The sequence below is a fragment of the Jaculus jaculus genome, chromosome 5 (assembly GCF_020740685.1).
Source record: "Jaculus jaculus isolate mJacJac1 chromosome 5, mJacJac1.mat.Y.cur, whole genome shotgun sequence".
NCBI classification, from domain to species: domain Eukaryota; kingdom Metazoa; phylum Chordata; class Mammalia; order Rodentia; family Dipodidae; genus Jaculus; species Jaculus jaculus.
Genome location: NC_059106.1, coordinates 27,770,230 through 27,795,849, shown reverse-complemented (window position 1 = coordinate 27,795,849; position 25,620 = coordinate 27,770,230). Strand labels below are relative to the sequence as shown.

General features: G+C 40.2%; 1 protein-coding gene across 2 annotated transcripts in view; it reads right to left on the bottom strand.

Moving 5' to 3' along the window:
• The window catches only part of Cntnap5 (contactin associated protein family member 5), a 768,721-nt gene that overhangs the window by 239,074 nt on the left and 504,027 nt on the right, over positions 1-25,620 (bottom strand). For both annotated transcript variants that reach the window (XM_045150560.1, XM_045150562.1), the window contains exon 12: positions 19,230-19,349. In XM_045150560.1, coding sequence (XP_045006495.1) covers positions 19,230-19,349 — 120 coding nt within the window. The remainder of the gene's footprint in view (positions 1-19,229; positions 19,350-25,620) is intronic.

The window sequence follows — 25,620 nt, the reverse complement described above, 5'->3', positions numbered from 1 at the left end:
GATGTTGGTGAAACATAATTACTTTCTTTTTTTAAAAATTTATTTATTTATTTATTTGAGAGTGACAGACACAGAGAGAAAGACAGATAGAAGGAGAGAGAGAGAGAATGGGCGCGCCAGGGCTTCCAGCCTCTGCAAACGAACTCCAGACGCATGCACCCCCTTGTGCATCTGGCTAACATGGGACCTGGGGAACCGAGCCTCGAACTGGGGTCCTTAGGCTTCACAGGCAAGCACTTAACCACTAAGCCATCTCTCCAGCCCCATAATTACTTTCTTATAAGAGAAGCATTAGCATGGATAATTTCCTAAAGAAATAAAAGTAATATGTTGAAAATAAGACATATAGATAGCAAGCATATTTAAAATAAAACATCACTGACAAGGTTGAAAGCATATCAATACCCTCTTTATGCAATGAGCTTAATTGTACTGTTTAATTACCTATTCTCCATATTGTCTTTTTAGCTAAAAATATTTCAGAATTTGATAATTAATAAATGGAAAGAATTATTTTCTAAATCAGGACAAATATGGGCAAAAATTGAAGACATGGGCAGAAGAGCAGAATTTGGGTTTTAGAGGCACAGAGAGTCACACTTGAAATTTATTTCTGCCAATAGCAAACTTGAGTAAACCTATTCACTTTTCTGAAGCTTTGTGTTACTTAGTCTGTTAAATCACAATGGCAGAAACCCATGGCAGTGATGCATACAGCATGGGCAGGCTACAGGGCTATGGGTATGGAGCAGCAACTAAGGCTGGAAAATTGCAAGGCACCACATGGAGTATGTTGGATACTCTATTATGCCACCTGGGGGTAAAACATTGACTGCAATTGGAATGAAACTGAATTCAGAACATCCTTACAGAAAAGCAGTGGAGGAAAAAGAAGACGTGTAAAGCTTTTGCCATCTGAGAATATGGTCCACATAATTGAATCATTTCTACACATAGATTCTCAGAACTGAAAAGGAACTACATATAGAAATCATGTGGTTTCTTACCTCTTCCACCTCTCTGTTTTACAAATGGGGCAACTAAGGTTCATAAACTAAAGAAATAATTCAAGGCATTTCTACTACCCACATAATGATGAGAAAATTTACTTAAAGTAGTGGCTATGATTTATCTCTAAAAGAAAACAGCTAGAGCTATAGGCATGGTTTATCTGAGGAAACACATGATGTCACTGAGATGTATCTGTGTTCACACGTATTCCGCACATGTATGTGATAGGTGATGGCCCCAAAGAAGAAGCAACAGTTTCATGTTATAAGATCAAAGAGCACATCTGCATACAATAACAACAGAAACACAGAGTCACAGTGAGGGGAAGGAGGAGATGACACAAGTGCAGATCAGTCATCACACCATGTTCTGAGACATCCTCTAACCAAATCCCTGTGGGACAATCTTCTCTTTCCTTACTCCAGGAAATCACTTCCTTCTACATGTCTAGGTGGCCTGCCTGACTCCTCTGGCTCTCGCTTTAGAAACTGCCAACTGTTTAGACACACAGATACAATTTAATTTTCTTTCACATGGTTTCTCCCATTATGTCTGATTAGTGATACTCTTGTGATTATCATTATTAATAAGAGCAATTACAGATGCTGCATGCTGTTCTGTCTGTTGCCATGGGGATCACCATTTCGAAGGAAGAACAAACAAAAGTTCAGTAAAAAAGACAAAATTACTGATTAATAAGACTTTACACTGCATATGTATCTCTTTATAAAACCAGAAAAAAAATCCCATGCAGTTTTTCTACCATGATATGTGGAAGGGAGAACATTGTACAGATGGCCAATACCCATTTTAATTGAATGGAAATCACTGTGGGGAGTTACTTACATTCCTTTGAACACTGTGCCAATCCACTTATATTCCTATTGTAATAAAATGGATCTATAGAAAGGTCTCTGGATCACTCTGGTGCAGTTATCTGTGTTGACAAAGTGAATTTTTATGACAAGGGTAAGGACAGTTTAAATAATCCTTGAGGAACTTTCTCTACCATTCGTTTGCTGACTGCTCATGTATGATCTTCCATTACCTTCTGTCGCTATGCATTGATAGTTATATGGTTTTTCAAATGTTGGCACCTTGTCCTCCCATTTCAGTCCTAAGCAATGAATCTAAACTAGCATCAACTCAGACCACCTAACATTGTTGAGAGACTTGGGTGCCAAACTCCAGTGTCTGTCACCCACTATTTTCCTGGCAGTGGACCAGACCAGTCAGCTCCCAATGTGTCAGTCTCCTGATCTGGACACTGGGAAGAATCTGCTGTGCCCCATTGTGAGCTGTGAATGAAAACTTGTCTGAGCAGAGAGCTGCCTCTGGCCAGGGCATACTCCTGATTTCTGGCTCAGCGCCTGACTACAACACACATCAGTGTGCATCAGCCAGGAGCACTTTGTGGCCGCAGGTCAGGAGGACTTGAGAGTCATTTCATTATTAGAAACGCTTCTAGGAACCCATGCTGAGGGGTCAATTCCACCTTCTCCTCAACCTAAAAATCGGAAAGGGGACAGGGTATAAACAATTTCCTTGAAAACACAGAGAATTCCCTCAGGAGATGTTACTCCTCCCAGGAGTACCAGATGTGCCTAAAGTATCCATTTCTGCCTGGCAGAACCCACTGCGGTCAAGGCTGCTTTTAGAAATGGCCTGCTTGTTTGCGGAGCGCATTACCGGTTCAGGGCCACCACGCTCCAGGCAATTAGCAGCGCGCATCACCGCACTGGGCTGGGCTGCCGCTCATCTGTCTTGCCGCTCCACCTGTGCCAGCCACAGCCGCATTTATGACTTGCAGACAATATCCTTGACTGTGATTGATCCCCGCTCTTCTTTCTAGTCTTTACTTTTTATGCACCTTTTGGGAGAGTTATTTTTCTTTTCCTTTTCCTCTAAAATAGATGGTATTTGGGCTGGGGAGATCGCTCAGCTGTTAAAGGAGCTTTCTGGCAAAACCTGCTGGCCAGAATTCAACTTCCCATCACCCAGGTAAAACCACTTTCAAGTCTATGGAGTTGGTGTGCAGTAACAAGAGGGTCTGGGACACTCAATCTCAGTCTGTCTATCTCTCTTAAATAAAAAGTAAAACAGGTGGCATACAAGCATGTCAAGAACCAGACAATAGGGTGGGTGGGGAGGGAGGAGAGGGCCAGGGAGGAGGTGTGGGACACAATACTCTACCCAAATGGCAATGGTGAAATAAAATCACATATCCTAAAAGACAGACCAAATGGTTGAACCTTCACCAGGCCCTTAGAGGGAACACTTGAATCACAAGGCCCTGGAGATGGAAGGATGAAATTGACATTAATCTTCTTCTTCCCCTTCTCCTTCTCCTTCTCCTTCTCCTTCTCCTTCTCCTTCTCCGTCTCCGTCTCCGTCTCCGTCTCCGTCTCCGTCTCCGTCTCCGTCTCCGTCTCCGTCTCCTTCTCCTTCTCCTTCTCCTTCTCCTTCTCCTTCTCCTTCTCCTTCTCCTTCTCCTTCTCCTTCTCCTTCTCCTTCTCCTTCTCCTTCTCCTTCTCCTTCTCCTCCTCCTTCTCCTCCTCCTCCTCCTCCTCCTCCTCCTCCTCCTCCTCCTCCTCCTTCTTCTTCTTCTTCTTCTTCTCCTCTCTCTTTCTCTCACTCTCTCTCTCTTTCCCTCCTCCTCTTCTATCTCTTTTTATCATACTTATCTCTTTCTTCCCTCTCTTCTTGGGTGCTGCCCTGTAACTCCCAGTACTAGCAGGTGGCTGTCATCCACATGAGCTTTTGATCAGAGAGACCTACAAAGTTTCCCAAAAGATGACAGATTTCTGTTAGAGTACTTGACCCACCAAAAGCTAGTGGTAAGACCTTACTGCTGAAGACACCATATGCTGTTGGCACATAACAAGGAGTGATATGGCTGGAAGCTGAGAGAGTCAGTCCCCAGACAGTTAGCATGTCTAGTGCCAGAAGGTGGTATATCAGCGACTGGGAGAAAATGACCAGTGTCTGTCCAAGCAGCTCATTGTTTAACGTACTTAGTAGCAAACAACCTGACGTGCTGCTCACACAAGTGCAATAATGGTGCACAGCCATGGTGAGAAACCAACTGCTGTTGATTTGACTAACTGATCTGCTCAGTGGAATGGAACCCATAGCTAGAGCTGGAAAACAAGTCAGAATCATATCCAAAAATGAGCCCGCTCTCCATTATCAAGCTTCCACCAATCATGGGCTAAAAGATGGCCTACACCTATTAAATTCTCTCTAAAAAAAATAATTGTTATCCAATTTAAATTGTGCTAACTTTACTCTCTGTCAGAGAATCTGCTTCTCTTTTTCAGAAACATGCAGAGCCTTATCATACCTCAAACAGGGTCCAGCTGAAACTAAGAATAATTGGGCAAACAAGCAAGAGTGCTGTTTTCTTGGTGAGCCTGGTACCAGCACAAGGCTGGGGGAGATAGACACAGAGAACACTCAACTCCTACCAAACCAGATATCCAGAGACACAGAGGCCTCCAAGACCTCATCACTAGAGCAGACCTAAAATGAGCCCAACATGGCTCAGGGAAATTTGTGGAAGAGAGGGTGGAAAGAATGTCAGATTCACACATTGGGTCATGATATGCAGGACATTGCCTCCTACCCATAATTGATGGCTAGCCCTCCCCCCCAATGCACGACCCATATAGCCCAACTAGGAGGGTCCTTGTGGAGAGGAGAGGACAGGGAGGAGGCTAACACTGATACCAACTTGACTGTATTCACTGAATACAAAACTAATTAAAAAAAAAAGAAAAAGAGGTGGAATGATCAAGACATCTGGAGAATGTGTTTTCAGGTTTTATTTTTTAAGGGGAATTCCATGTACAATAAATCATATTTGAAGATTGCTCCATAGCTATGTAAGGAAAACAATCTTGACCATTTAGGGTGTACAGAGTGATGACAGAGATTCAAACAAGGCACAAAGGATACAGGTTGAATTAACAGTGTGCACCCTGAGCTCAAAAGTTTACAGCTGGAAGGAGAGAGAAGAGCATTTTGTGCTGCTTTCCAATTGTCATGTGTAGGTATCACAGAAAATATGGGGATGCGCTGGAGGAGTGGGGTCAAAAACAGCTGCTTCTACCCTGTGCTCCTCGTGTTAGCCTTCCTGGCATGCAGGAGAGAGGAGGAAGCCAGAAAGCTTACTCACAAGATGTGTGAGGCACCAGGAAGGGCTTTGCTTGCTCTAAGAAGATTTTGTTTTTAAATTTTGCTTTTTCTCTCTCTCTCTCTTTCTCTGCACATCTATGCTATGGCACATGCAAAGACACACCTGTTGTAGGTGTGTTAGTTTTAGATCCTTCCGGTTCCCCCTCCCATTGTGGTAGGCATGTTGAGGATCACAGATGTATGTGCCAATTCACATAGATGTTGGGGAAGACTGAAGTAGTGTAGACTTGGTGCCTTAAACCTCTGAGCTCTCTCCCCAGCTCCACTGTGAGAAATCTTTATGGGATCTTTAGGAAGATCTTTGTGGCAGACCCCATTTTGATTCATTTCAAAGATAAAGTTAGGGAATCAGAAATATCTGATTTCAATTCCAAGATGTGTCACTTTTATTAGCTAAATGATGGCAGCTATGTCCCTAAACCTTTAATGATCTCTGCTTTCTCCAAACATAAGCAGGAACTGAAATCTTACTCAAACTCTATCATGTGGATTATAGGAGATAAATCTCTGGCCTTATAACTCAGGACCTGGGACTCAATTTCGGAATAAATAGAGACATATGAATAGGTGAGTGTTGGACTCTTGGAAGTTTCTGAGACTGGGACAAGGTAAAGGGTTTTCTTCCTCTTGAGAATTGTTGTCAAGCGTGATATCTACATTTGCCTTTCTATGGTCAGAACAGAGGCCAGATGTTGTAAGTGTCAGACTGTTTACTTGCTCTACTCACTCCAAGGTGATGCTCTGGGTCTGGGGGCAACAATCAGAAAACTCCAAGGGTTGAATGAAGTCATTATTCATCTTCCAGCTGACATCTGTGCTCTGCAGCTTGTCACAATGTAAATGGCATTCACAGGACTTGATACAATCCCTGGTGGACAGCCTTTTTTAACTCCACCAGGTCCCGTTCACACTCTTAACACAAAAAACCTCTCCACTTAGTCCATCTGTTAATCTACACATGGTGCAAACTGACAAGACTCTCTCTAAAACCTTGGCTTAACACTGCACACAGCGGGGATTCACTTTGAACAGAGCAGTCCAAGATAACTAGGATTGTTGTTGATTTTAGTGACAGCTCCTGAGATCAGCAGGGGTGTGATATATACAAAGAATAATGTTTAGATATGATCTTGGAATTCTGCCATGTAGACAGGTCACAAAGAGCCATGTGTTGGAAAAATTAAATGCATATCTATAAGTTGTGTTACTGAATAAAGTATAGTTGAGTAAAATGGTGAGGCACAATGTAGCCACAGTAAATAATGCCTATAATGTTTAAACTAATCTAGGCTAATTTCCATTATATGTTGTCAAGCAACAAAATGAAAGTCCCGATGCAAAAAAAAAAAAAAAAATGAGTGTGCTCTGAATTGCACTTGAGTAATGAACAATGAATACACACAGGAGGGATGAGCCAATCCAAATTTCCATATACCCTTCCCTACAAAAGTTTTGCTGCCAGATGGTCCTAGTACTGTAAAATTTTACATAAAACTGGCCCATTCTCTTCAAAAAGATCTATGTCATAGAGACCACTATGAAGACTAAGAAGCAACCAGAGGATTACTAAAGATGGACAGACCTGCTGAGGATGTGACTGGCTCTACCCCTTAGCCTGGTGGCCCAGTTGTAATAAAAAGGAGGAAGGAGAAATACAGCTTTCCTATCTTCCTATTTGCTTATGGCTACCATGAGTTGAGCTGCCCTAATCTACTATGTTTATACCATAATGTACTTGGGTTTCTAAAACTGTGAGCCAAAATGGATATTCTCCTTCTTGCTGCTTTATTTTTCTCAAATATTTGTTGCACTCATGAAAAACTAGCTAAAACTTTAACAAAAGGCTGGAGAGATGGCTCAGCAATTAAGGCATTTGCCTCTAAAGCCTAATGACCCAAGTTAAATTCCCCAGAACCCCCCAAAAGCCAGATATACAAAGTGGCACATACATCTGGAGTTCTTGTGCAGTGCCCGGAGGCACTGGTGCACCCATTCTCTCTCTCTCTCTCTTTCTCTCTTTCGCTGCTGACCATGGGGGTGCACACCTTTAATCTCAGTACTCAAGAGTCTGAGGTAGAAGGATTACCATGAATTCAAGGCTAGCCTGAGACTACATAGTGAATTCCAGATCAGCCTGGGCTAGAGTGAGACCCTAACTTGAAATATCATTAAAAAAGGAAAACACACACACACACACACACACACACACACACACCATTAAAAAATGAAAATAAGGGGTTAGGAATTTTAGAATGAAAGTAACAAACAGGACATTGAAATTACATCTAAAGAGTGAACGCTGATTGCTGCTTGTTGTAGTTGGGCTCAGATTGGCTTATAGGCTCGAGGGGAAGCTTCATGATGGCAGAGGAAAGTGATGGCATGAGCAGGGGTGGACATCAACCCTGGCCAACATAAAGTGGACCACAGCAACAGGAGAGTGTGCCAGACACTGGCTTGGGGAAACTGACTATAACACCCATAAGCCTGTCTCTGAAATACCACCTCCAAGAGGCTTCAATTTCCAATTGCCATTAGCTGGGGAACCTAACATCCAGAACACCTAAATTTATGGGGGAAAACTGAATCAAACCACTACATTGTTTGAATGAAAATATAGAGAGAATAGATACGACATATTGGGTATACAATGCTAGGCATTTTTTTCCTTATAGTCTGGATTGATGATTACAACATATAATCTTCACACATACACTTATAAGTAGACTTTATTAAAAAGAATGATAGAAGAAGACACTGAACAATATGGAGGCTGAGTAAATCCCCTAAGTCAAACAAGTTGACAAAATTAGGAAATATCAAGTTTGGGATGCAATCCAAGTCCACTCCTAACAACTAATTTGATTTCAGTAGATGTTTCTTAACAACACGAATTCAACAAGGAGCTATGGAAAATGTGTTGCTCAAAGTCTCTTCATAGAAGAACAGTGCTTGGCTAATGAAGAAAATTAAAGAAAGTCCATTTTTGTGAGGAAGGCTCAGCTATGGGTACATGAGGTATGTATCTTCATTATATCAGTATTCAGGAAGAAAAGAAAGAGAGAGAGAGAGAAAGAGAGAGAGAGGAAGAGAGGAAGAGAACCGATTCATTAATCTGTTGAGGATGTTTCACATTCACACCATGAAAGGTAGCATCATTCATATTCACCAACCGGGATCCATTCAGAAAAAGACATAACACACAATCACTTACATGTAGTAAAAGTTAATTTTCTTGTTGTTGTGACAAAATACCTGAAAAGAAGCAGCCCAAAGGAGGAAATATTCATTTTGCTTTGCAGTTCCTTGGGATACAGTCCACTGTGGTGGAGAACACATTGTAGCAAGAAATGGCTGGTCACATTGCAACCATAACAGGAAGCAGAGAGAGATGAATGCTGGTGCTTAGCTCTCAGTTTCTCCTTTTATTGGACTTGAGGAATCTGGCCCATGGAATAGTCTTCCCAAAGTTAAGTCTTCTCACCACAATTAGTCTAAAGTAGAAACACCTTCACATACATGCCCAGATTTGTTTCCATGGTGACTCCAAACACAGTCAAGTTGACAGTTGAAATTCACTCTTATCCACAGTAAAAATTCATGGGTGACTGGGGCTCCTATCAATTATGCATGCTCAGATTTGTAAGTGGTTTGTCCCCCAAGGGTCTGTGTGATAGAGATGCCGTGTTCCCCACGATGCCAGTATTGAAAGATGGGGAATTCTTCATGAGGTGGCTGGCTTATGAGAGTTGATTAGGCTTGAAGAATGTGTAGTGTTTTTCCCCACAGGAGCAAGTTTTCACTCCCACAGGACTGGATTGACTCCCCCCCCCCCCGAGAGGAAGGAGTTACAAAGCAAATATGGGTTTCCTAAACTCCCCTCTTGCAACATGGTGACCTCTCTTTCATATGATCCAGGTGGTGCTGTGTGCCATGTTCAGGAGCAGCCAAAAGTGTCCTTAAATTTTCAGGTAAATAATTTTATTTCGAATATATTCAGGCTCAGGAGCATTGCCATAGCAACAGAAAGTTAGAGAAGGAGTGAAAGGATAAAGCTCCTAGTGAAGACCACTGCTACCCTTAACCGAACATGAGAGAGCAAGCTGTCAAGAAAGCTGGGCCCTGTCATTCTTTGTGATATCTACGCTGACTGATTCATCACATACCTAGAATCCAGGGCTCAGGGCAAAAGAGCAAGCAAGCTTTGTGAGAGTCATTTTTGGATACTACTTATTTCTCTTATGAACAGGAAAAAAAATGTTTGATCAGCTAAGTGGTATCAAACTATATAACTGTTGAGGACTATCTGATTGAGCCAGGAGCTCCTACAAAAAGGTGGTGGGCCTTCAGGAAGATAACTGCTCACTGTATCTCTATGTGTAAGTTTCTTCTGAGCCCAATAACAGCATGCTTTCTCTTTGCTTTTTTTTTTTTTTGTCTTGCTCATGAACAACTACACCCCCACAGTTAAATACAAGCCCAGAATGTACCTTGAAGTCTTCTTTCTAGAATAATCCCATTTCTGAATTCCTTTACTACCTAGATATCCATATACTTGTCATAATGGGCATTGATATTGCTATTTGAAGAGCACTTAGAGAGTGACAGATGTTGAACTGGGAGCATCTTATCCATTTGCTCACTTAATTTTATTTAATCTGTACATCCATCCATTGAAGGAAGAATGACTGATCACGTTTATTGATACACATGAGAAAATTGAGCCTCACAGAAGTTAAGCAACTTGGCCAGGACTTTATAGCTATCAAACATGCCCAGGATAAATCTCAATTAAATGGAATGGCCTGGAGGACAGTGCTCTAAGACATGCTGACTTTATTTCTTGTACAGGAGGAGATTCTCATGCATTGAGACTCGCAGTTAACAGACATAATGCAGCTGGCCTGCCTCCTGAGGAAGGAAGGATTCAAGACCACCCTGTTCTCCCTGCCTACCCTCCATAATAGTAACTATGAAAGTAACCAATAGATGGAGCACTGCAGGCTGGAGTAGGATTCTGTTTGGACAGTGTTTTTCCTCACTTTAGGGACTCCATATTCCATGATCATAGGAATCCAGGTTTAGGACTCACAACCTGTCAGTGGCTATGGAAGCTTCAACTCTGGGCAAGCTGCTTATTCTCTTGAGGTTGCAGTGTCTTCCTCTACAAAATGTGAACAACACATATCTTCTACACATGGGTGCTGAGAAAATCAAACACCATCGCCAACATGAAATGCAGAGCATGCTATCTCATGCTGGTAGTTGCTAAGTAAATGTCATTTTCTTTTGCTGAATATCTCAGCTTGGAGGACAGGCATTCAGGGACGTCTCATGTTACCATGACTATCAGCCTTCTTGTGCATTTTCATTTGATCCTTTCCCCTTTTTGATTTTTTTTATACCATCCACTGACTCCTGCTTTCTTTTCCAAACTGGATATAATATATCTATTACAGCACGTGTGTCCTCTCAAATGTGAATTCTTCAAAGATGAGGATAGATCTATTCACTTAGTACCCTTTGTGCCTAACTTCTCAATATTCACGGTTTGTTTGCATGAATTAATTTCTGAATAATTGAGTGAAGAAATGATCTACAAAAAACTGAGCACACAAAATGTGAGAAGTGAACTAATAAATGCTCAAATTTATTAATAAATGAAAGGTTAACAGGGAATGTGAGAAGTCAGAGAGTTGGGAAAGAGAGCAAATATGAGAGATGCATGGGACAAAAATATGAGAACTGCATTAGAAATATGGAGACCTCTGATTTTCTTTCACATAGGTTGAAGTCTGCTGGCTGCTAAGCAAGTATATGAAAGAAATTTCTGTAAGTGGCTGTTAAAACTCTTGGCAATTCAAAGGTGACAATGCTCTAATTTCAGGGTAGGGCTACAGCTTTATGACTTAGTAGTTTTATTTAATGGCCCAATCTAGCAAGAAATTATGCCATCTCTTGCTAACCTAGAGAGACCACTTTAAAACAGAGGTGTCACCACTTGAAAGTCCTGTGTGGCCACCACACACTGGCCAGCAGCATTAGTGCTTTTAACAGAGGGAAGGAAAAACTTAAAAGTAGTTGCTTCCCTTAAACTGTTCTGTGGCTGTGCTCCAGCTTAGTGATGCTCCTTGGAAATCACTCCATGTGCAAAAGCAAAATGTCTCTGGAAAGATGGCTCAGTGGTTAAGGCATTTGCTTGCAAAGCCTAAGGGCACAAGTTTGATTCCCCAGTACCCAGCTAAAGCCAGATGCACAAAAGCAAACTGCCCTTCTGGAATTCAAGCAATACAAGCTGGAGTAATGTAACATAATCAAGAATATGAGTGCCATTCTAGCTTCTTAGATCACTAGTAACTATAGGACTTATGCCACCTATCAGTGTGCTTCTGCCACAAGCTTGTACTTCTAAGCCCCTCCCCCGGTTAAGCTAAGCCTAATACCCATGAAGGCATGGAACTTGCTTCTGGGGTGGGAATAGGACAGTGAAGAAAAGAATCTTGGCTTCCTTAATCTATTCTGTGAACATCACTCTCTCTGATTTTACTACCACGTTAACCTACATGACAACTTTTAAGAAAAGTCCCTCTTCAGTATGGTGGTATATATTTGTAATCACCACACTGTGTGTCTAGAGACAGAAGGATACCAGGGACTTGCTGGCCAGCCATTCTAGCTTAACTGGTGGGCTCCAGTCCAAAAAGAGACCCTGTTTCAAATAAAAAGAAAAGATGGATGACTTTCCTAAAGATGGTATCTGAGGTTGTGCTTTAGCCTACCCAGGTACATGTGCCCCTGCATACACACAAACATGCACATACATATGCATGAAAACAGTAGAATTTGTTTGCTTTAGCTCCCAGGTTATTCTTGTTGAAGCCTTTGGCAGGGCAATGGGCACTATACTTTCTTTGTGAGGGGTGTGTGTGTGTGTGTGTGTGTGTGTGTGTGTGTGTGTGTGTTGAAAGTGGAGTATGTTGGGTAGAAACCAGGAAGAAGATGCCAGTACAGAACCATATTACAAATGTATAGGAAACAAACAAGCACTTTCTACTTACTTTGCAGCTCAATACAGCTGTCAATAATTGACAGCATCGTAAGAAGAGTGGGGAGAAATAAATGTTCCTTCACTGAGAACCTCCTTCTCATGCCCTCCATATCTATTAGCAGACCAGTGTGCAGCCCAATGGTAAATCACTGGCATTGTTTTAATCTGGGGAGCAAGACTACCAATTAGGCCTTACCATGTGGACTCATTCCATTTCTTTTCCATCAATAGCTAACATGATCATTTATTACCTTCAATCACACTGCACAGTTATGTCTAGGAATATTTTCAGAGATCTCAACTGCATCTTTTCTCTCTTCTCCATTCTGAATGCTTTGATGAGTCTTACTGAAAACATAGGCTGCTTGCTGCCAGAGCGAGAGCAACCAGAGCATCATGGTGGCCAGGCTGAGAGGTAGTCTAAAAATGGGTTTGGAATGGTTTGAGAATGGAAAGCAAGTTTTGCTGTAGATATTTGCCAACATGTTCCCTGCCAAATTCCCTTGTGATATCTAACAATTGCCCTACAGGCCCACATACGAGAAATAGGCATTGACTCTCTGCTGAGGTAGGAAGTGAATGTGTTTTGTTAGTTGTTCTGCACCAGGAAGTTGGCACATAAAATGCAGTTTTAATGAACAGTAGAAAAATAGAGTGCAGCTGAGAAAATAAACATATTTTAACATATGGCATGGTGTCCGATTAACATTTAAAAGGTGGAAATGTAAACTGATCAGATTGAGTTTAAATGTCCTGTTCTAAAGGAAACCTTGTGAGAAATCTTCACACTTCTAATTCTGCTTTATCTATCTTTGAAACTTCCCCTCAGAAAGCGACCCTCTAGATTCCTATGGAAACTGATATCCTTTGGTAATGTATAAGGGTAAAGACTTTGCTCTTAGAAAAAAGTTGCTGCTGTTTTGTCCTTTATGATTTGAATGGTTACATGGTGATCAGCCACATAAACAATGATGTACAAATATATATGTACAAATATATATGTATATGTAATATATGTACAAATATATATGTATATGTAAGTTAAAATTTTCACATTAATTAAATATATATGTATATGTAATATATGTACAAATATATATGTATATGTAAGTTAAAATTTTCACATTAATCCACAAAGTTACATGACTTGTCCAGGGCCACATGACAAGAATGTGCAAACATTTGAATTCAAATTTCAGTGTGTCTCCAACATACACTCCCTTTCTTATGTTTCTAGATGAAAATGCATTTGGAGAGACTGGACAGCAATGAGAGTAAAGGAAAAAAAATGAGGAGCAAAGGGGTCCATTTTAGGGCCAAATATAGACAAAAGGTTACAAATAGTAAAATGACTTAGGCAAAGAGGCAAAAGAGGCTTGCCCTTGAAGTTTCCACAGGGAGTATTCCCCTTGCCTGCACCATTGTTTCGGGCTTCTGATTTCTAGGACTCTGAGAGAATATGCTTCACTAGTAGAACCACAAATACATTCTAGGAGCTCTAGTAAGCTGATACAGACATATTTTTAAATGTATAGGACTTTGTGAGGTACTTGCAGCATGGGAATTCATACAGAGTGTATATATATTGAACTGAATTGCTGAATTGTCAATCACTTACAAACATGTTGAAAATAGACCATGTGTGCATTCCTGAGGAAGCTTTTTAATCCTCACCTATCACTCAGCCCTTCATCAACATCTGAGCCTTTACCTCTCCCATCTTCTACTTGTTTGGTAAGGCAACTTAAAACATGACTAGTACAGTGAGGATCTGCATTGCTTCCTCTGAAAAGAATAGTCATCACTTCATGGGCTATTGTGAAGGTTAATTGTGTACTTTATAGACTTGTGATGCCGAATTCTAAAAAAAAAAAGAAAAAAACAGGGGGCTGGAGAGATGACTTAGTGATTAAGGCATATGCCTGCAAAACCTAAGGAACCAGGTTCAATTCTCCAGGTCTCACATAAGCCAGATGCACTTGGTGGCACATGCATCTGGAATTTGTTTGCAGTGGCTGGAGGTCCTGGCATGCCTATTTTTATTCTCTCTCTCTCTCTCTCTCTTTCTCTCTCTCTCTGTCTCAAATAAATAAATGTAAATGATAAATGAAATGTAAAAATATATAAATAAAAATGGTCTGGTCAGGGTACACTGTCAAAAATCTGCAGCTTGCTTTTAAATGCTATTCCAAGGCATCAGCCTTCTCTCCCATGGGGAGAAGGTGCCGCTTTCTATGAGGTGGGACAGTAGCTGCTGGAGTAAGTTTGTCCTGTGTGAAGTGCAGATACACAGGCTTCACTTTTCCAGTAACTGGGACCTACCTTTCTCCAAGGCCCATTAAAAAGAAGAAGCTTCAGGGATTCAAATATCCTGTCTTTTCAACTCAATTTGTCTATTTTCAGGTTCATGCCATCTATTTCCAAGTATCTATAGTCTTCTCAGGGGAAATCCCACATGTATCCTTGATATTGTAAAAGAAGATGGGATATAAAACTGCCTATGACCAGCTCCGTGTTTTGCAGGTATAAGTAGTGCTGGCCTGCTGGCACTTACTGTGTGATACAAATGCAGGAAGAGCCTAGGTTTCCTGTTTCTGCACATACTGTTTGCTTTATGTAGTGAAAGTGAGGGAAAATCTCAAAGAACACTGGATCCTTAATGCAGTGCACTTGCTTTTAGTTGACTTCAAAAATACCAAATCTGGGCTGGAGAGATGGCTTAGCGGTTAAGCGCTTGCCTGTGAAGCCTAAGGACCCCGGTTCGAGGCTCGGTTCCCCAGGTCCCACGTTAGCCAGATGCACAAGGGGGCACACACGTCTGGAGTTCGTTTGCAGAGGCTGGAAGCCCTGGCACGCCCCATTCTCTCTCTCTCCCTCTATCTGTCTTTCTCTCTGTGTCTGTCACTCTCCAATACATAAATAAAAAATTTAAAAAATATACCAAATCCTAAAGGTCACATAGTTAAGCAATAATTTACAAGACAGACACTCACTAGTTTTTTTATATGTAACACATTCTACATTAAGTCACAATGGTAACGGTGCCTTATCATTTGGGAACTTAGAGACCAATTTATTTCTCTAGCTTAAACAGGTTGAAACCAAATACATTCATCAAATAGATGACCTTCTGACTTCAGTAGGTCAATGTACTTCCGTCAGAACATGAGGATACCACCTCATTCTCAACATGTATTGTGTGAAAGACCATGTCATTTGGATACACATGTGCAGCTCTCTAAGTGTCGTATGTTTTGTGGCATACCTAACTGCACAGTGACAAAATGAGTCTGAGCTGATGTCATTATTACCATAGTTGCCACTCCAAGGTGCAACTGTTTAAAACACAAAATTGGTCTTTAGTAACTAGTAATAAGGCAAGTGACCTTCATGCATTTTGTTTAATGTTATTTTTACTCTCCTCTGTACCATTCTGTATCCTTTTTAGAGTATCATAAGCCACTCATATTCATAACTTGAAAATGTTAAGATTTCCAAGTAAAAATATACATACCTAAATCAACATTGCAATTACCTATTAGAAAACTGTCAACTAAAGGTGACAATTGAAACTACACACAGCTTTGTTTTCCATTCTATACATATTTTGGGTCAAATGAAATTACAAGGGTAAAACACAAATATAAACCTTCACATTTTCCAACTGCCTATGAGCAAGCACACATTCAAATGAAGTGCCCAGCTATGCATATAAAATCTATCAACTCAGGTCTCAGTTCCTCGCCTCCAGGACCACACCGTCAAAGTAGCAAAACATAACTGTAAGTAAATCTTCTTCAGCCATGTCTGGACAAACTACCAAACACAAACTCCACATGTGCACTGTAAACAAGCAGAGTTCTGCCTGAGTAAGAACTTCTGTGTTCTTATGTTTACATTGTTTGGGAGTTTACATAATTTAAGCTATTATATTTATTTGTAAGGAGAAAGAGAGAGAGAGAATGAGAGGATGTGTGGGTTTTCTATGGCCTGTCATCACTCCAAACTCCAGATGTATGTGCCACTTTGGACATCTGGCTCTATTCACATGAGTACTGGGAAATTGAATCTGGGCTTGTAGGCTTTTCAAGAAAGTGTCTTTCACTGCTAAATCATCTTCACATCAACCTTAATGTATGTATTTTAATTTTAAAATAGATTTTAAGCCAGGTGTGGTGGCACATGCCTTTAATTCCAGCATTTATGAGGTAGGAGGATTGCCATGAGTTCAAGGCAACCCTGAGACTACATACTGAATTATAGGTCAGCCTGGTCTAGAGCAAGACCCTACCTCAAAAAGAACTATATATATATATATATATATATATATATATATACACACACACATACACATACATATATATACACATACATATATATATATATATATATATATATATATATATATATATATATATATTCACACATACAGGGAAAAGCCTATATTCAGGCAATAAATGTAAATACATAATTTAAATATACATATACCCACAGATATAGACAGACATCAGACATGCACACACACACACACACACATATTCTATTTATAAGAAAAACGTCTCCATAAATCTAAGAATGTAATAACTGTGACATCACGCTAACATTCTCTGGCTTTAGAACTTCCTTCAGATTTTTTCCTTTCCTCAAATTTTCTACAATGAAATTTGATTAGTTGTATAATGAAAATAACTTAAAATACTGTTAAGAGAACAGAATATGCTTACATAGTATCTAACTAATGCATAATGTTATAGTGAAATGGATAATTACAGGGCCAGAGGGCTTCCCTTGAGCAAGTTCTGAAATTCTCATTTTCTCTTTCCTTCAATGTAAAACTATATACATTTTTTCTCAGAACTTTGTTGGGAGAAGGAAGTGAGATAATATTTGTAACTCCACTTCAGTTCCCAAAATAATCTGTGCTCAGTAATCAATAGTCATTGCGCTTCCAAGCCTGTTATGCTTGGTCACTGAGCAGCACCAGGCTTGTCTCACCTCACCCTTACTCTGTATCTAAAACACTGACTCCACTTTTTGATAAAGTATGTGGGAGAGGGACAGTTTGTGTCTGAACACCTTCCAAAGCTTTCGGCAAGTGTATTTGCTGAGTTATAGTTTTGAGGCTGTCTAGGAAGTGCATTTTGTAGAATCCATATGTTAATTATTCATTGAAATCCCCAAGATCCATTGCACAGCTCAGTCCTTCACCAGCTGCTGAACATGATTAGGTTACTACAACCATGAAATGGACACAATGGGCAATTTCTAATTATGCTACAGAGCTGTTGAAAAGTAGAAAGCATGCATCCATTGCAGACAGATGAAGCACTATGGAAATGTTTCATGCTATTCCAGGTATCTTACTTTTTTTGTAGAAAAAGTATGGCCCTTTTTCTTCTGTTAGGCAAATTTCTAACTGCCTGTCACCATCATTTCTTGCAATAGCCTGATAAAATTTTTACCTGTAACCTGGATGGCAGTTGTTACAATTACCTTTCATTGTCCTGGTCAAGCCCCACCCCCCAAAGCAGCATATGTGTGAAAGTGTTATTTCAGTTTACATTATTTTAAAAAAATGTTTGTTTATTTATTTATTTGAGAGAAAGAAGAGAAAGAGGGAAATAGTGAGAATAAAAGTGGGCATGCCAGGGCCTCTAGCCACTGCAAATGAACTACAGATACAGGCACCACTTTATGCATCTGGATTATGTGGGCACTGGGGAATCGAAACTGGGTCTTAAGTCTTCACAGGAAAGGGCCTTAACCACTAAGCAATCGCTCCAGACTTCAGCTTACATTTTTGATGGGGAGTTTCATCATGGCAAGGAAAGCATGGCAAAGCAGGCAGCCAGAGTGGCACATTGTGTCCAGTAATAGGAAGGGAGTAGCCTGAATACGCAAGCTCTCAACACCCAATAGGCTGGACTAATAATTCTCAAGACCTGCCCCTCCTCTAGCAATACCCCATCTCCCAAAGACTCCACCAGCCGTGAACTAATTAGGCTATGAGTTATATTTTACATTCAAAGCACCATAGCAGCATTCCTAACTTTATCGCCTCATTAACAATAACCAATGGTCTTATGTATCTGTATGTCCTGTGTCCAGAAGAGTGTAGGGCTAGAAAGAGCTGTGTAAATGTGTTTATCTTGCTACACATGAGCCTAGGGCCCTAGCACTCAATGAAACTTAAAAGACCCTGGTCTTTCTGCTTCCTTCCATGCTGCAGCTGGCATCCCCGAGGACCAAGGCTTGAAACAAACAAATAAAAACACATATGTGCCAATTAATGGCACTCCAAATTGTTGGAGTACTTGTATAGCAAGTGTTTAAACATCTATTCCATTAAGGATGTCACTGTGGAATTGTACTTAGAATAAATTTGTGATTGGATGCCATTTCTAAACTTAGGTAATAATTGCCTATTTCTATGTCCTTCTGAGCTTTAGAAAGAAGCTAGATGCTATCAAGAGGTTGGCAAGAAACTTTCTCTCTTGCTTTCTCCAAAACATGATTGCCTTTGATCCTCATCTCTCTAGGGAGTAGAAACCCTCATTCCAATTTCACTGATGAACATTGTTGCTCAGAGAGAAGCAAGATTCATCCAGACACACTGTCCTCAGAGCAAGAGCTCCAATTTACTGAATCAGGCCTTCCCACTAGCTGCTATGCTTTGCTTCTTATTTATTTTCTTTTCATTCTGCTGTTGTGTTGTAACAGAGAAAAATGTCTTTGGCAAGCCCTACAAAAATACTTGGTAATTAATTTTTTGGTTCAGTGAAATGGTATCAAGACCATTTCCTTCTCTATCTCTGCTAAAAATACCATAGATAATTCCCAGCCTTTACAAAGATACTATCTTTCAGAAGCTGGTCCTTTAAATTGTGTTCACATAAGTGTTCATTTCTACTGACTCCTCTTTGCTGCATATTGAGAAGCCAGGTTAATTACGGGTGGGAGTCTGGGCTCTTACCGGTGATGTTGCAATACACTTGAAGAGGTCCTAGTGGCCCGCTGCCATCAGAGTCAATATAGAAGAACCCAGCTGTGTGACCCTGGTGCCTGTACACCTCACAGGACTGCTCGTAGATGGCTGAAAAGACACAAAGACAATGCAGGGGAAACTTTGCTGGGCTATGCATGTTTCTGTGAAAAGGCCCAACTTAAAATCTCTGTTTATATCTTGTCTTTAAGGTTTTTTTTTTTTTTTCCACTTCTATTGCTTTAATTTTATCCCCAGGAGTCTGTGAAACCCTGTGTCACATTTCTTCACAGGTTTGCACCCTTGTTTATCTCAATTCATTCTTTCTTCTAAACTCATCTCAAAGGAACGTCTATGGTAAAGTCTCTCACTTTTTTGCATATGTGTGCAAGGATGATATGCATATGCATGCATGTACATAATTGTGTTTGTGTGTAGGCCCATATATGTGTATGCATGTGGGGAGGCCAGCTGATAAGTTATGGTGTTATAGTCAAGAACAGTGTCCTCTTAGTTTTGAGGCAAGGTTTCATCAGCTTGGAGCTCAGCGATTAAGATAGGCTGGCTAGTCTGTGGTTAGGGGATCCTGCGGCTTATGTTTGTAGCACTGGGGTTATGCACATGTCCTGCTATGCTCAGCATTTTCCCCTGTGTGCTAGGAATCAAATTCATGTCCACATGCTTACAAAGTACATTACCCAGTGAGGTATTTTCAGATCCCCTACCCTTAATTTTTATGTCTCTCATAATTGTCCATTTATGCCCTGCCTCTGTGCTCCCCACAGTATACCGAACATGAGCTGCCAGTGTAATAGTCTCCCACTATGTGTTACAGAATCTCGAAGAGCAGTCACTGAATGCCAAACAATATTGTATCCAACATCTAGCAGAGTTCATATCTGGGGTTCAATAATTCTTTTACTAGTGAGTCAAAATTGAAATTTAGAGTAATGCCTTTTTATATATAAAATGCAAAGATAATGTCTTACATATAGATGTCCAGTGATCAGCAGAGTAGCTGACATATAATGGATGCACATTGAAGTTCAGTCCATCTTCAAATAACAAGCATTGACCAATTTACTGATACATGTCAACTAATGTGGATACCAGAAAAGACAGGGTCATGGCTGTAGGCATCACCCTGTGTCCTTGAGCTCACAGACACACTTCTTTTTATGCTTAGATAAGAGCAGACACAGGTCCCCTGTAATTGGGAGCTTTGACTGATCTGTGGGCTTGAGAAATACATTAATTTTATTAAACCCACATGAATGAACTTGGAAGAGTGTAAAGGAGACATGTTTCATCTTATGCATAATGAAATAAAATGTCTGACACTTCAGATATCATCCTAAAGTTGAAATCAGCAGGTGAACATGCGCTTCTGTCACCTGCCACACTTAAAAATACCTCAGTGACTCTTGGCATTCGTCAAAATGCAGCAAAAGCTTTTCACCTGAGCTGACTCCAGCCCCTTGTGACTAATGTCCCATCAGTTGAACACAAAACTGCAGTTATTCATAGTCAAGGGTGAAGGCATCTCAACTCATTTTTTACTAGAATACTCCTTAAAGTTGGACTCTATAACCTAGAGTGAATTCAAGGAGATGTCAGCACTCATGTTTTTTTTCTAGCATTTCTACATAATTTCTGAAGCAGGGGATGAACAGTAGCATGACAGTGTGCCCTACATATTGAACACAGCACACGGCAGATATGTTTGTTTACTCCCCCCCCCCGATAAAAACACTCACTTGGGTGTGTGTCACACATATGAAAGTGAATGCATATGTGTGGACCCTCTCTAAACACTTCCAACTTTCTCATGGTGACATCCACATAAAAAGGATTTTTGTTGTCCCAAGAAAGGTAAATGACATTCAGGCAATATGGGCCCCTCCCACAAGAACACACACTCCATACGACAGTCATGTGCAGTTGTTGTTCCTCTATGACAGTTCATAGAGTTAGACTCTATGAAGTAGAGTGAATTCCCTGGGTGGGTGGTTGCAACATTGTTCAGAACAAGTACTCTAGGAACTAATCGGTAGTTTAAAGAATGCTGCTGTAACTTACCACCTATGGTGGCTTGGGGGAGCCTCACCAATGCTCGCTGCCCCTCAGAGTTTTTTCCTGTGATAGACACTTGTGATTTTCATTTCCTGTTCAAAAACTCATCTTTTCCCCTAAGTGAGCCAGGCTTAATGATTTGCTTTAAAAGACACACTATGAGAGAAGTGATAGATGCCATTGTCAAAATTAGATTGTTAAAGGAAATATATCTGGAGAGGTCCTGCCACACTCTCTGAGATATGAGAGAGCAGTCTTCTCAGAAGGGAGCCATGGAGAAGCCCACCCGCTCGTGGGTTCCTTCCTCCATGGGAAGTCTTATTACCTCTTCAGTCAGACTTAGGTAGACTTCCTCACTCTCTCAATCACTTGGAAATATGATAATACTTGATTCCCTTCTTTGGCCTACCCATTGGACCAGAAATTCCAAGACACATGATCAGACTGAAGAGATGGTTTAGCAGTTAAGGAACTTTTCTACAAAGCCAAAGTACCCAGGTTTGATTTCCCAGAATCTATATTGCTAGGTGCAAAAGTGGCAAATGCATCTAGAGTCCGTTTGCAGTGGTTTTAGGCCTTGACGTGCCCAATCTCTCTCTGTCTCTCTTTCTCTCTCTGTATCTCTTTTCTCTCTGCCTCTCTCTCTCTCTTTCTCTCAAATAAATAAATGAAAGCTAAGATAGTGAAATATACATAATCAATGAATATATGCCAAAAGGCCCCATCATTGTTAAAAGCTGATTTTGGCAAAACCAAGATTGTATGGAAGTTTCTTTGCTCTCTGCACTACCTACTAGAATTAATCCAAAAAAATGTTTTTATTAGTTGTATAGCCAGTGAGTTCAAGTGTATCCTACAAGTTCTCAATGAGCACTAAAGGTTCTCTCTAGTGGAGAATCGTCACACATTCTGCTGGCAAGAGAAGTAGAACAGAAAAGAAAAAGCAGCATTGGTGCTGGCAGAATTTCCCTTCATTAAATTCAGGGTTGGAGAATCAGCTCAGCTAGTATAGTGCTCACTGTACAAGCTTAAAGACTGGAGTTTGATCTTGGCACCCACACGGAATGCCAGGCATGGTCTTGTGCATTTATGATGTCAGGAATGGGGAGGCAGAAGCAGCTGGATAGCAGCAGATCACTGACCAGCCCCTCTAGACTTCATGGTGAGACTCAGGCCAATAAAGGATGGGCCCTGTTTCAAAAAGGGTAGACAGTGCCTGAAGAAAGCCACATAACACTCTCCTCTGGCCCCCACATATACATATACACATACATCAATGCATGTGTGCACCCACACAAATATGCCATATCAAACACACCTTTGTACATACATGCGTGTGTATGTGCATGTACACACACACACACACCACAAAGTCTGGTAAGCCCAGTGTAGTACTTAAAGGTTTAGTTTTAGTTGGACCTGAAAACTGTGTGCTATGCAATGACTAGGAAAATGGTAGATAAGTATGGCTCTCTAGAATAGATTTTTACATTAATAAAAGCAGATGTATAATGTCACTGGACAGAGAAGTTGGGTCAGTTTGTTCATATTGGAAGAAAATATTCTAGATATGCTTCTGACAGCTAATTTATTGCCTAAAGTACAATTTGAAATGCCCTTGTATTGTCCACTCTCATTAAAGATAATGATGGTATTCAGACAGCAAAAATAGTTTTATTTGGACCTCACCTTTTCAAGTACCAAGGTCAGAGCTCTGGTTTTTCTGCTCCACAATTTATATTCTTATTGTAAAACTCCAGAAACAGACAAGAAACTTAGTATATATGCTTAAACCCTTAAAAAATGTTTCAATACCATTCCGTTTCTTGCCCCCTTCCTGAGCCATGTAGTATTTACCACAGGCTTGCAAGTTAGTTATAGAACTACACCCAGCCTGCAGACATAAATAAGATCAGATTAATTCCAGCACTAAGTAAATGATTGTGAAGTTTTTCACATTCAGCAGTCATTTATTTAATTAAGTTTTCAACCCCCCAGTGCAATGGGTTCACATGACTTTGCCTTGCCTTTGTGTCATTAAACAAACAAACAAACAAACAAAATTCAAAACTAATGGGATTGCTGAAACTATTAAAATATGTGTCCTGGGATTACATTAGAAAAAGCAGGTCATTTGACATCCCAGGCTGTGGGTAACTGGCCCTGAAAGAAGCTGGTTCTGTAGAATTTTCAATATTGGAAAGAGGTTAGTGGGCCTGGAGACATTGCTCAGTGGGTAAATGCATTTGATTTCAAGGCATTAAGGCTGGGGTTTGAGTTTCTAGTTCTCATGTAAATCCAGATGCACAAAATGGAACAGCATCTGGAGTTCTTTGGTAGTGTCGAGGCCCTAGAGCACCCCTTCTCATTTATTTTCATTCTCATTCTCCCTTTCTTTCTCCCGTTGGGTGGTGGTTTGATTTAGGTGCCCCTATCAACTTAGGTGTGCTGAATGCTAGTCTCCCCAGCTGATGGCAATTGGAAATTAAAGCCTCTGGGAGGCAGTGTATTGTTGGGGGAAGGCTTGTGGGTGTGGCACACTCGTCTGTTGTGGTTGTCCTCCTGATGTTGGCCAGGGGTTGATGTCCATCCTCTGCTCATGTCATCATTTTCCCCTGCCATCATGGAGATCAAGACTGTAATCCAAAATAACCCCCTTGTTTTCCACAAGCTGCTCTTGGTCAGGTGACTTCTGCCAGCATGCAAACCTGACTGCAGCATCTTGTAAATTACATATGATGTATATATGTATATGTATTATATATAATGTATATATGTATACATACATATGTACCTATATATACATGTATATGTAATTTTATTTACATAGTAAATTACATATATTTTGTTTCTAGTACTTATATCTGATATACACAATATATTTTCTTCGAGACATTTCTTCTTCAACTGAATTCTTTGTTGGAAATTACTCAAAGTGCTTTTCAAATTTTAGTACATGGAAACAATAGTACAGTGTTACAGTGGTTAAAGGGAAGACTGATAAATGTCTTAATCTGTCTTCCATTATAGATCCATGTGACATCTACCTCCACATATGCAAAATTCCCTAGTACAATATAATGTTACTGCTTATTAAGGACACACAGTAAGAGTTGTTCCATGTTTGGATGCTACTGTGTTATAATTTGAAATCCCATAATTTTATCAAAAATGTGAATGTGTATGTATATGCATTCATGTGTATATGTGTTCATGTGTTTTCACACGTGTGTGTAAATCAGACAACAATCTTTTTTTATAACTTACTTATTTTTTTTTTTGTTAATTAGTTTTGTACTCAGTGAATACAGTCAAGTTGGTACCATTGTTAGGCTTATCCATGTCCTACCCCCTCCCGCTGGGCCCTCTTTGTTAAGAAACTCAGCTAGTACTGGACAAAAATATAGGAGGAATTTTCCATGATATAGGAATGGAAAAAGACTTCCTCAACAAAACCCCAGCAGCTCACATCTTAAACAGTCACTCAACCAATGGAATCACATGAATCTGAAGAGTTTCTTTACAGAAAAGCACACAATAAGCAAAGCCAAAAGATTAACCACAGAATAAGGGAAAATATTTGCTGATTATCCAACTGACAGATGCCTAATCTCTAGCATCTACAAAGAACCCAAAAATCTAACAATAAAATGTCAAACAACCCACTCACAAAATGGAGCAAAGATCTGGGTAGGCAGTTCACAGAGGAAGAAATACAAATGGCAAAAACACGATTAAAAAATGTTCATCATCCCTAATCATCAGGGAGATGCAAACTAAAACAACTATGAGGTTTCACCTTACCCCAATAAGGATAGCAAATATCAAAAAAATCAAATGAAAACAAATGCTGGTGAGGATGTGGAGAAATAGAAACCCTCATCCACTGTGGGTGGGAATTTAAGATGGTACAACCACTTTGGAAAGCAATATGGAGACTCCTAAAAAAGCTGACTATAGAGTTACCAACAGACCCGGTTATTCCCTTACTGGGCATGTGCCCTAAAACCTGTAAACCTCAGACGACAATCTTGGCATTCTCCCCAGGCATGCTGTCCATTTACTGTGAGTTAGGGTTTTCTTTTTTTTTTCTTTTCTTTTCTTTTTTTTTTTTTTTTTTGAGGGTGATGGTGAGGAGTTTAGAGATTATTTATTTATTTTCCTTTCTTTTATAAATTAATTATAGACTTTATTATATGAACAAATAATTTTTTGGTCCCATTCTCCTCATGTTATCCTCTTATATGCCCTCTTCCGTGGCCCCATTCCACTGAGAGTCCTCCTTAGTGGAATTGTTTGTGTTCACCAT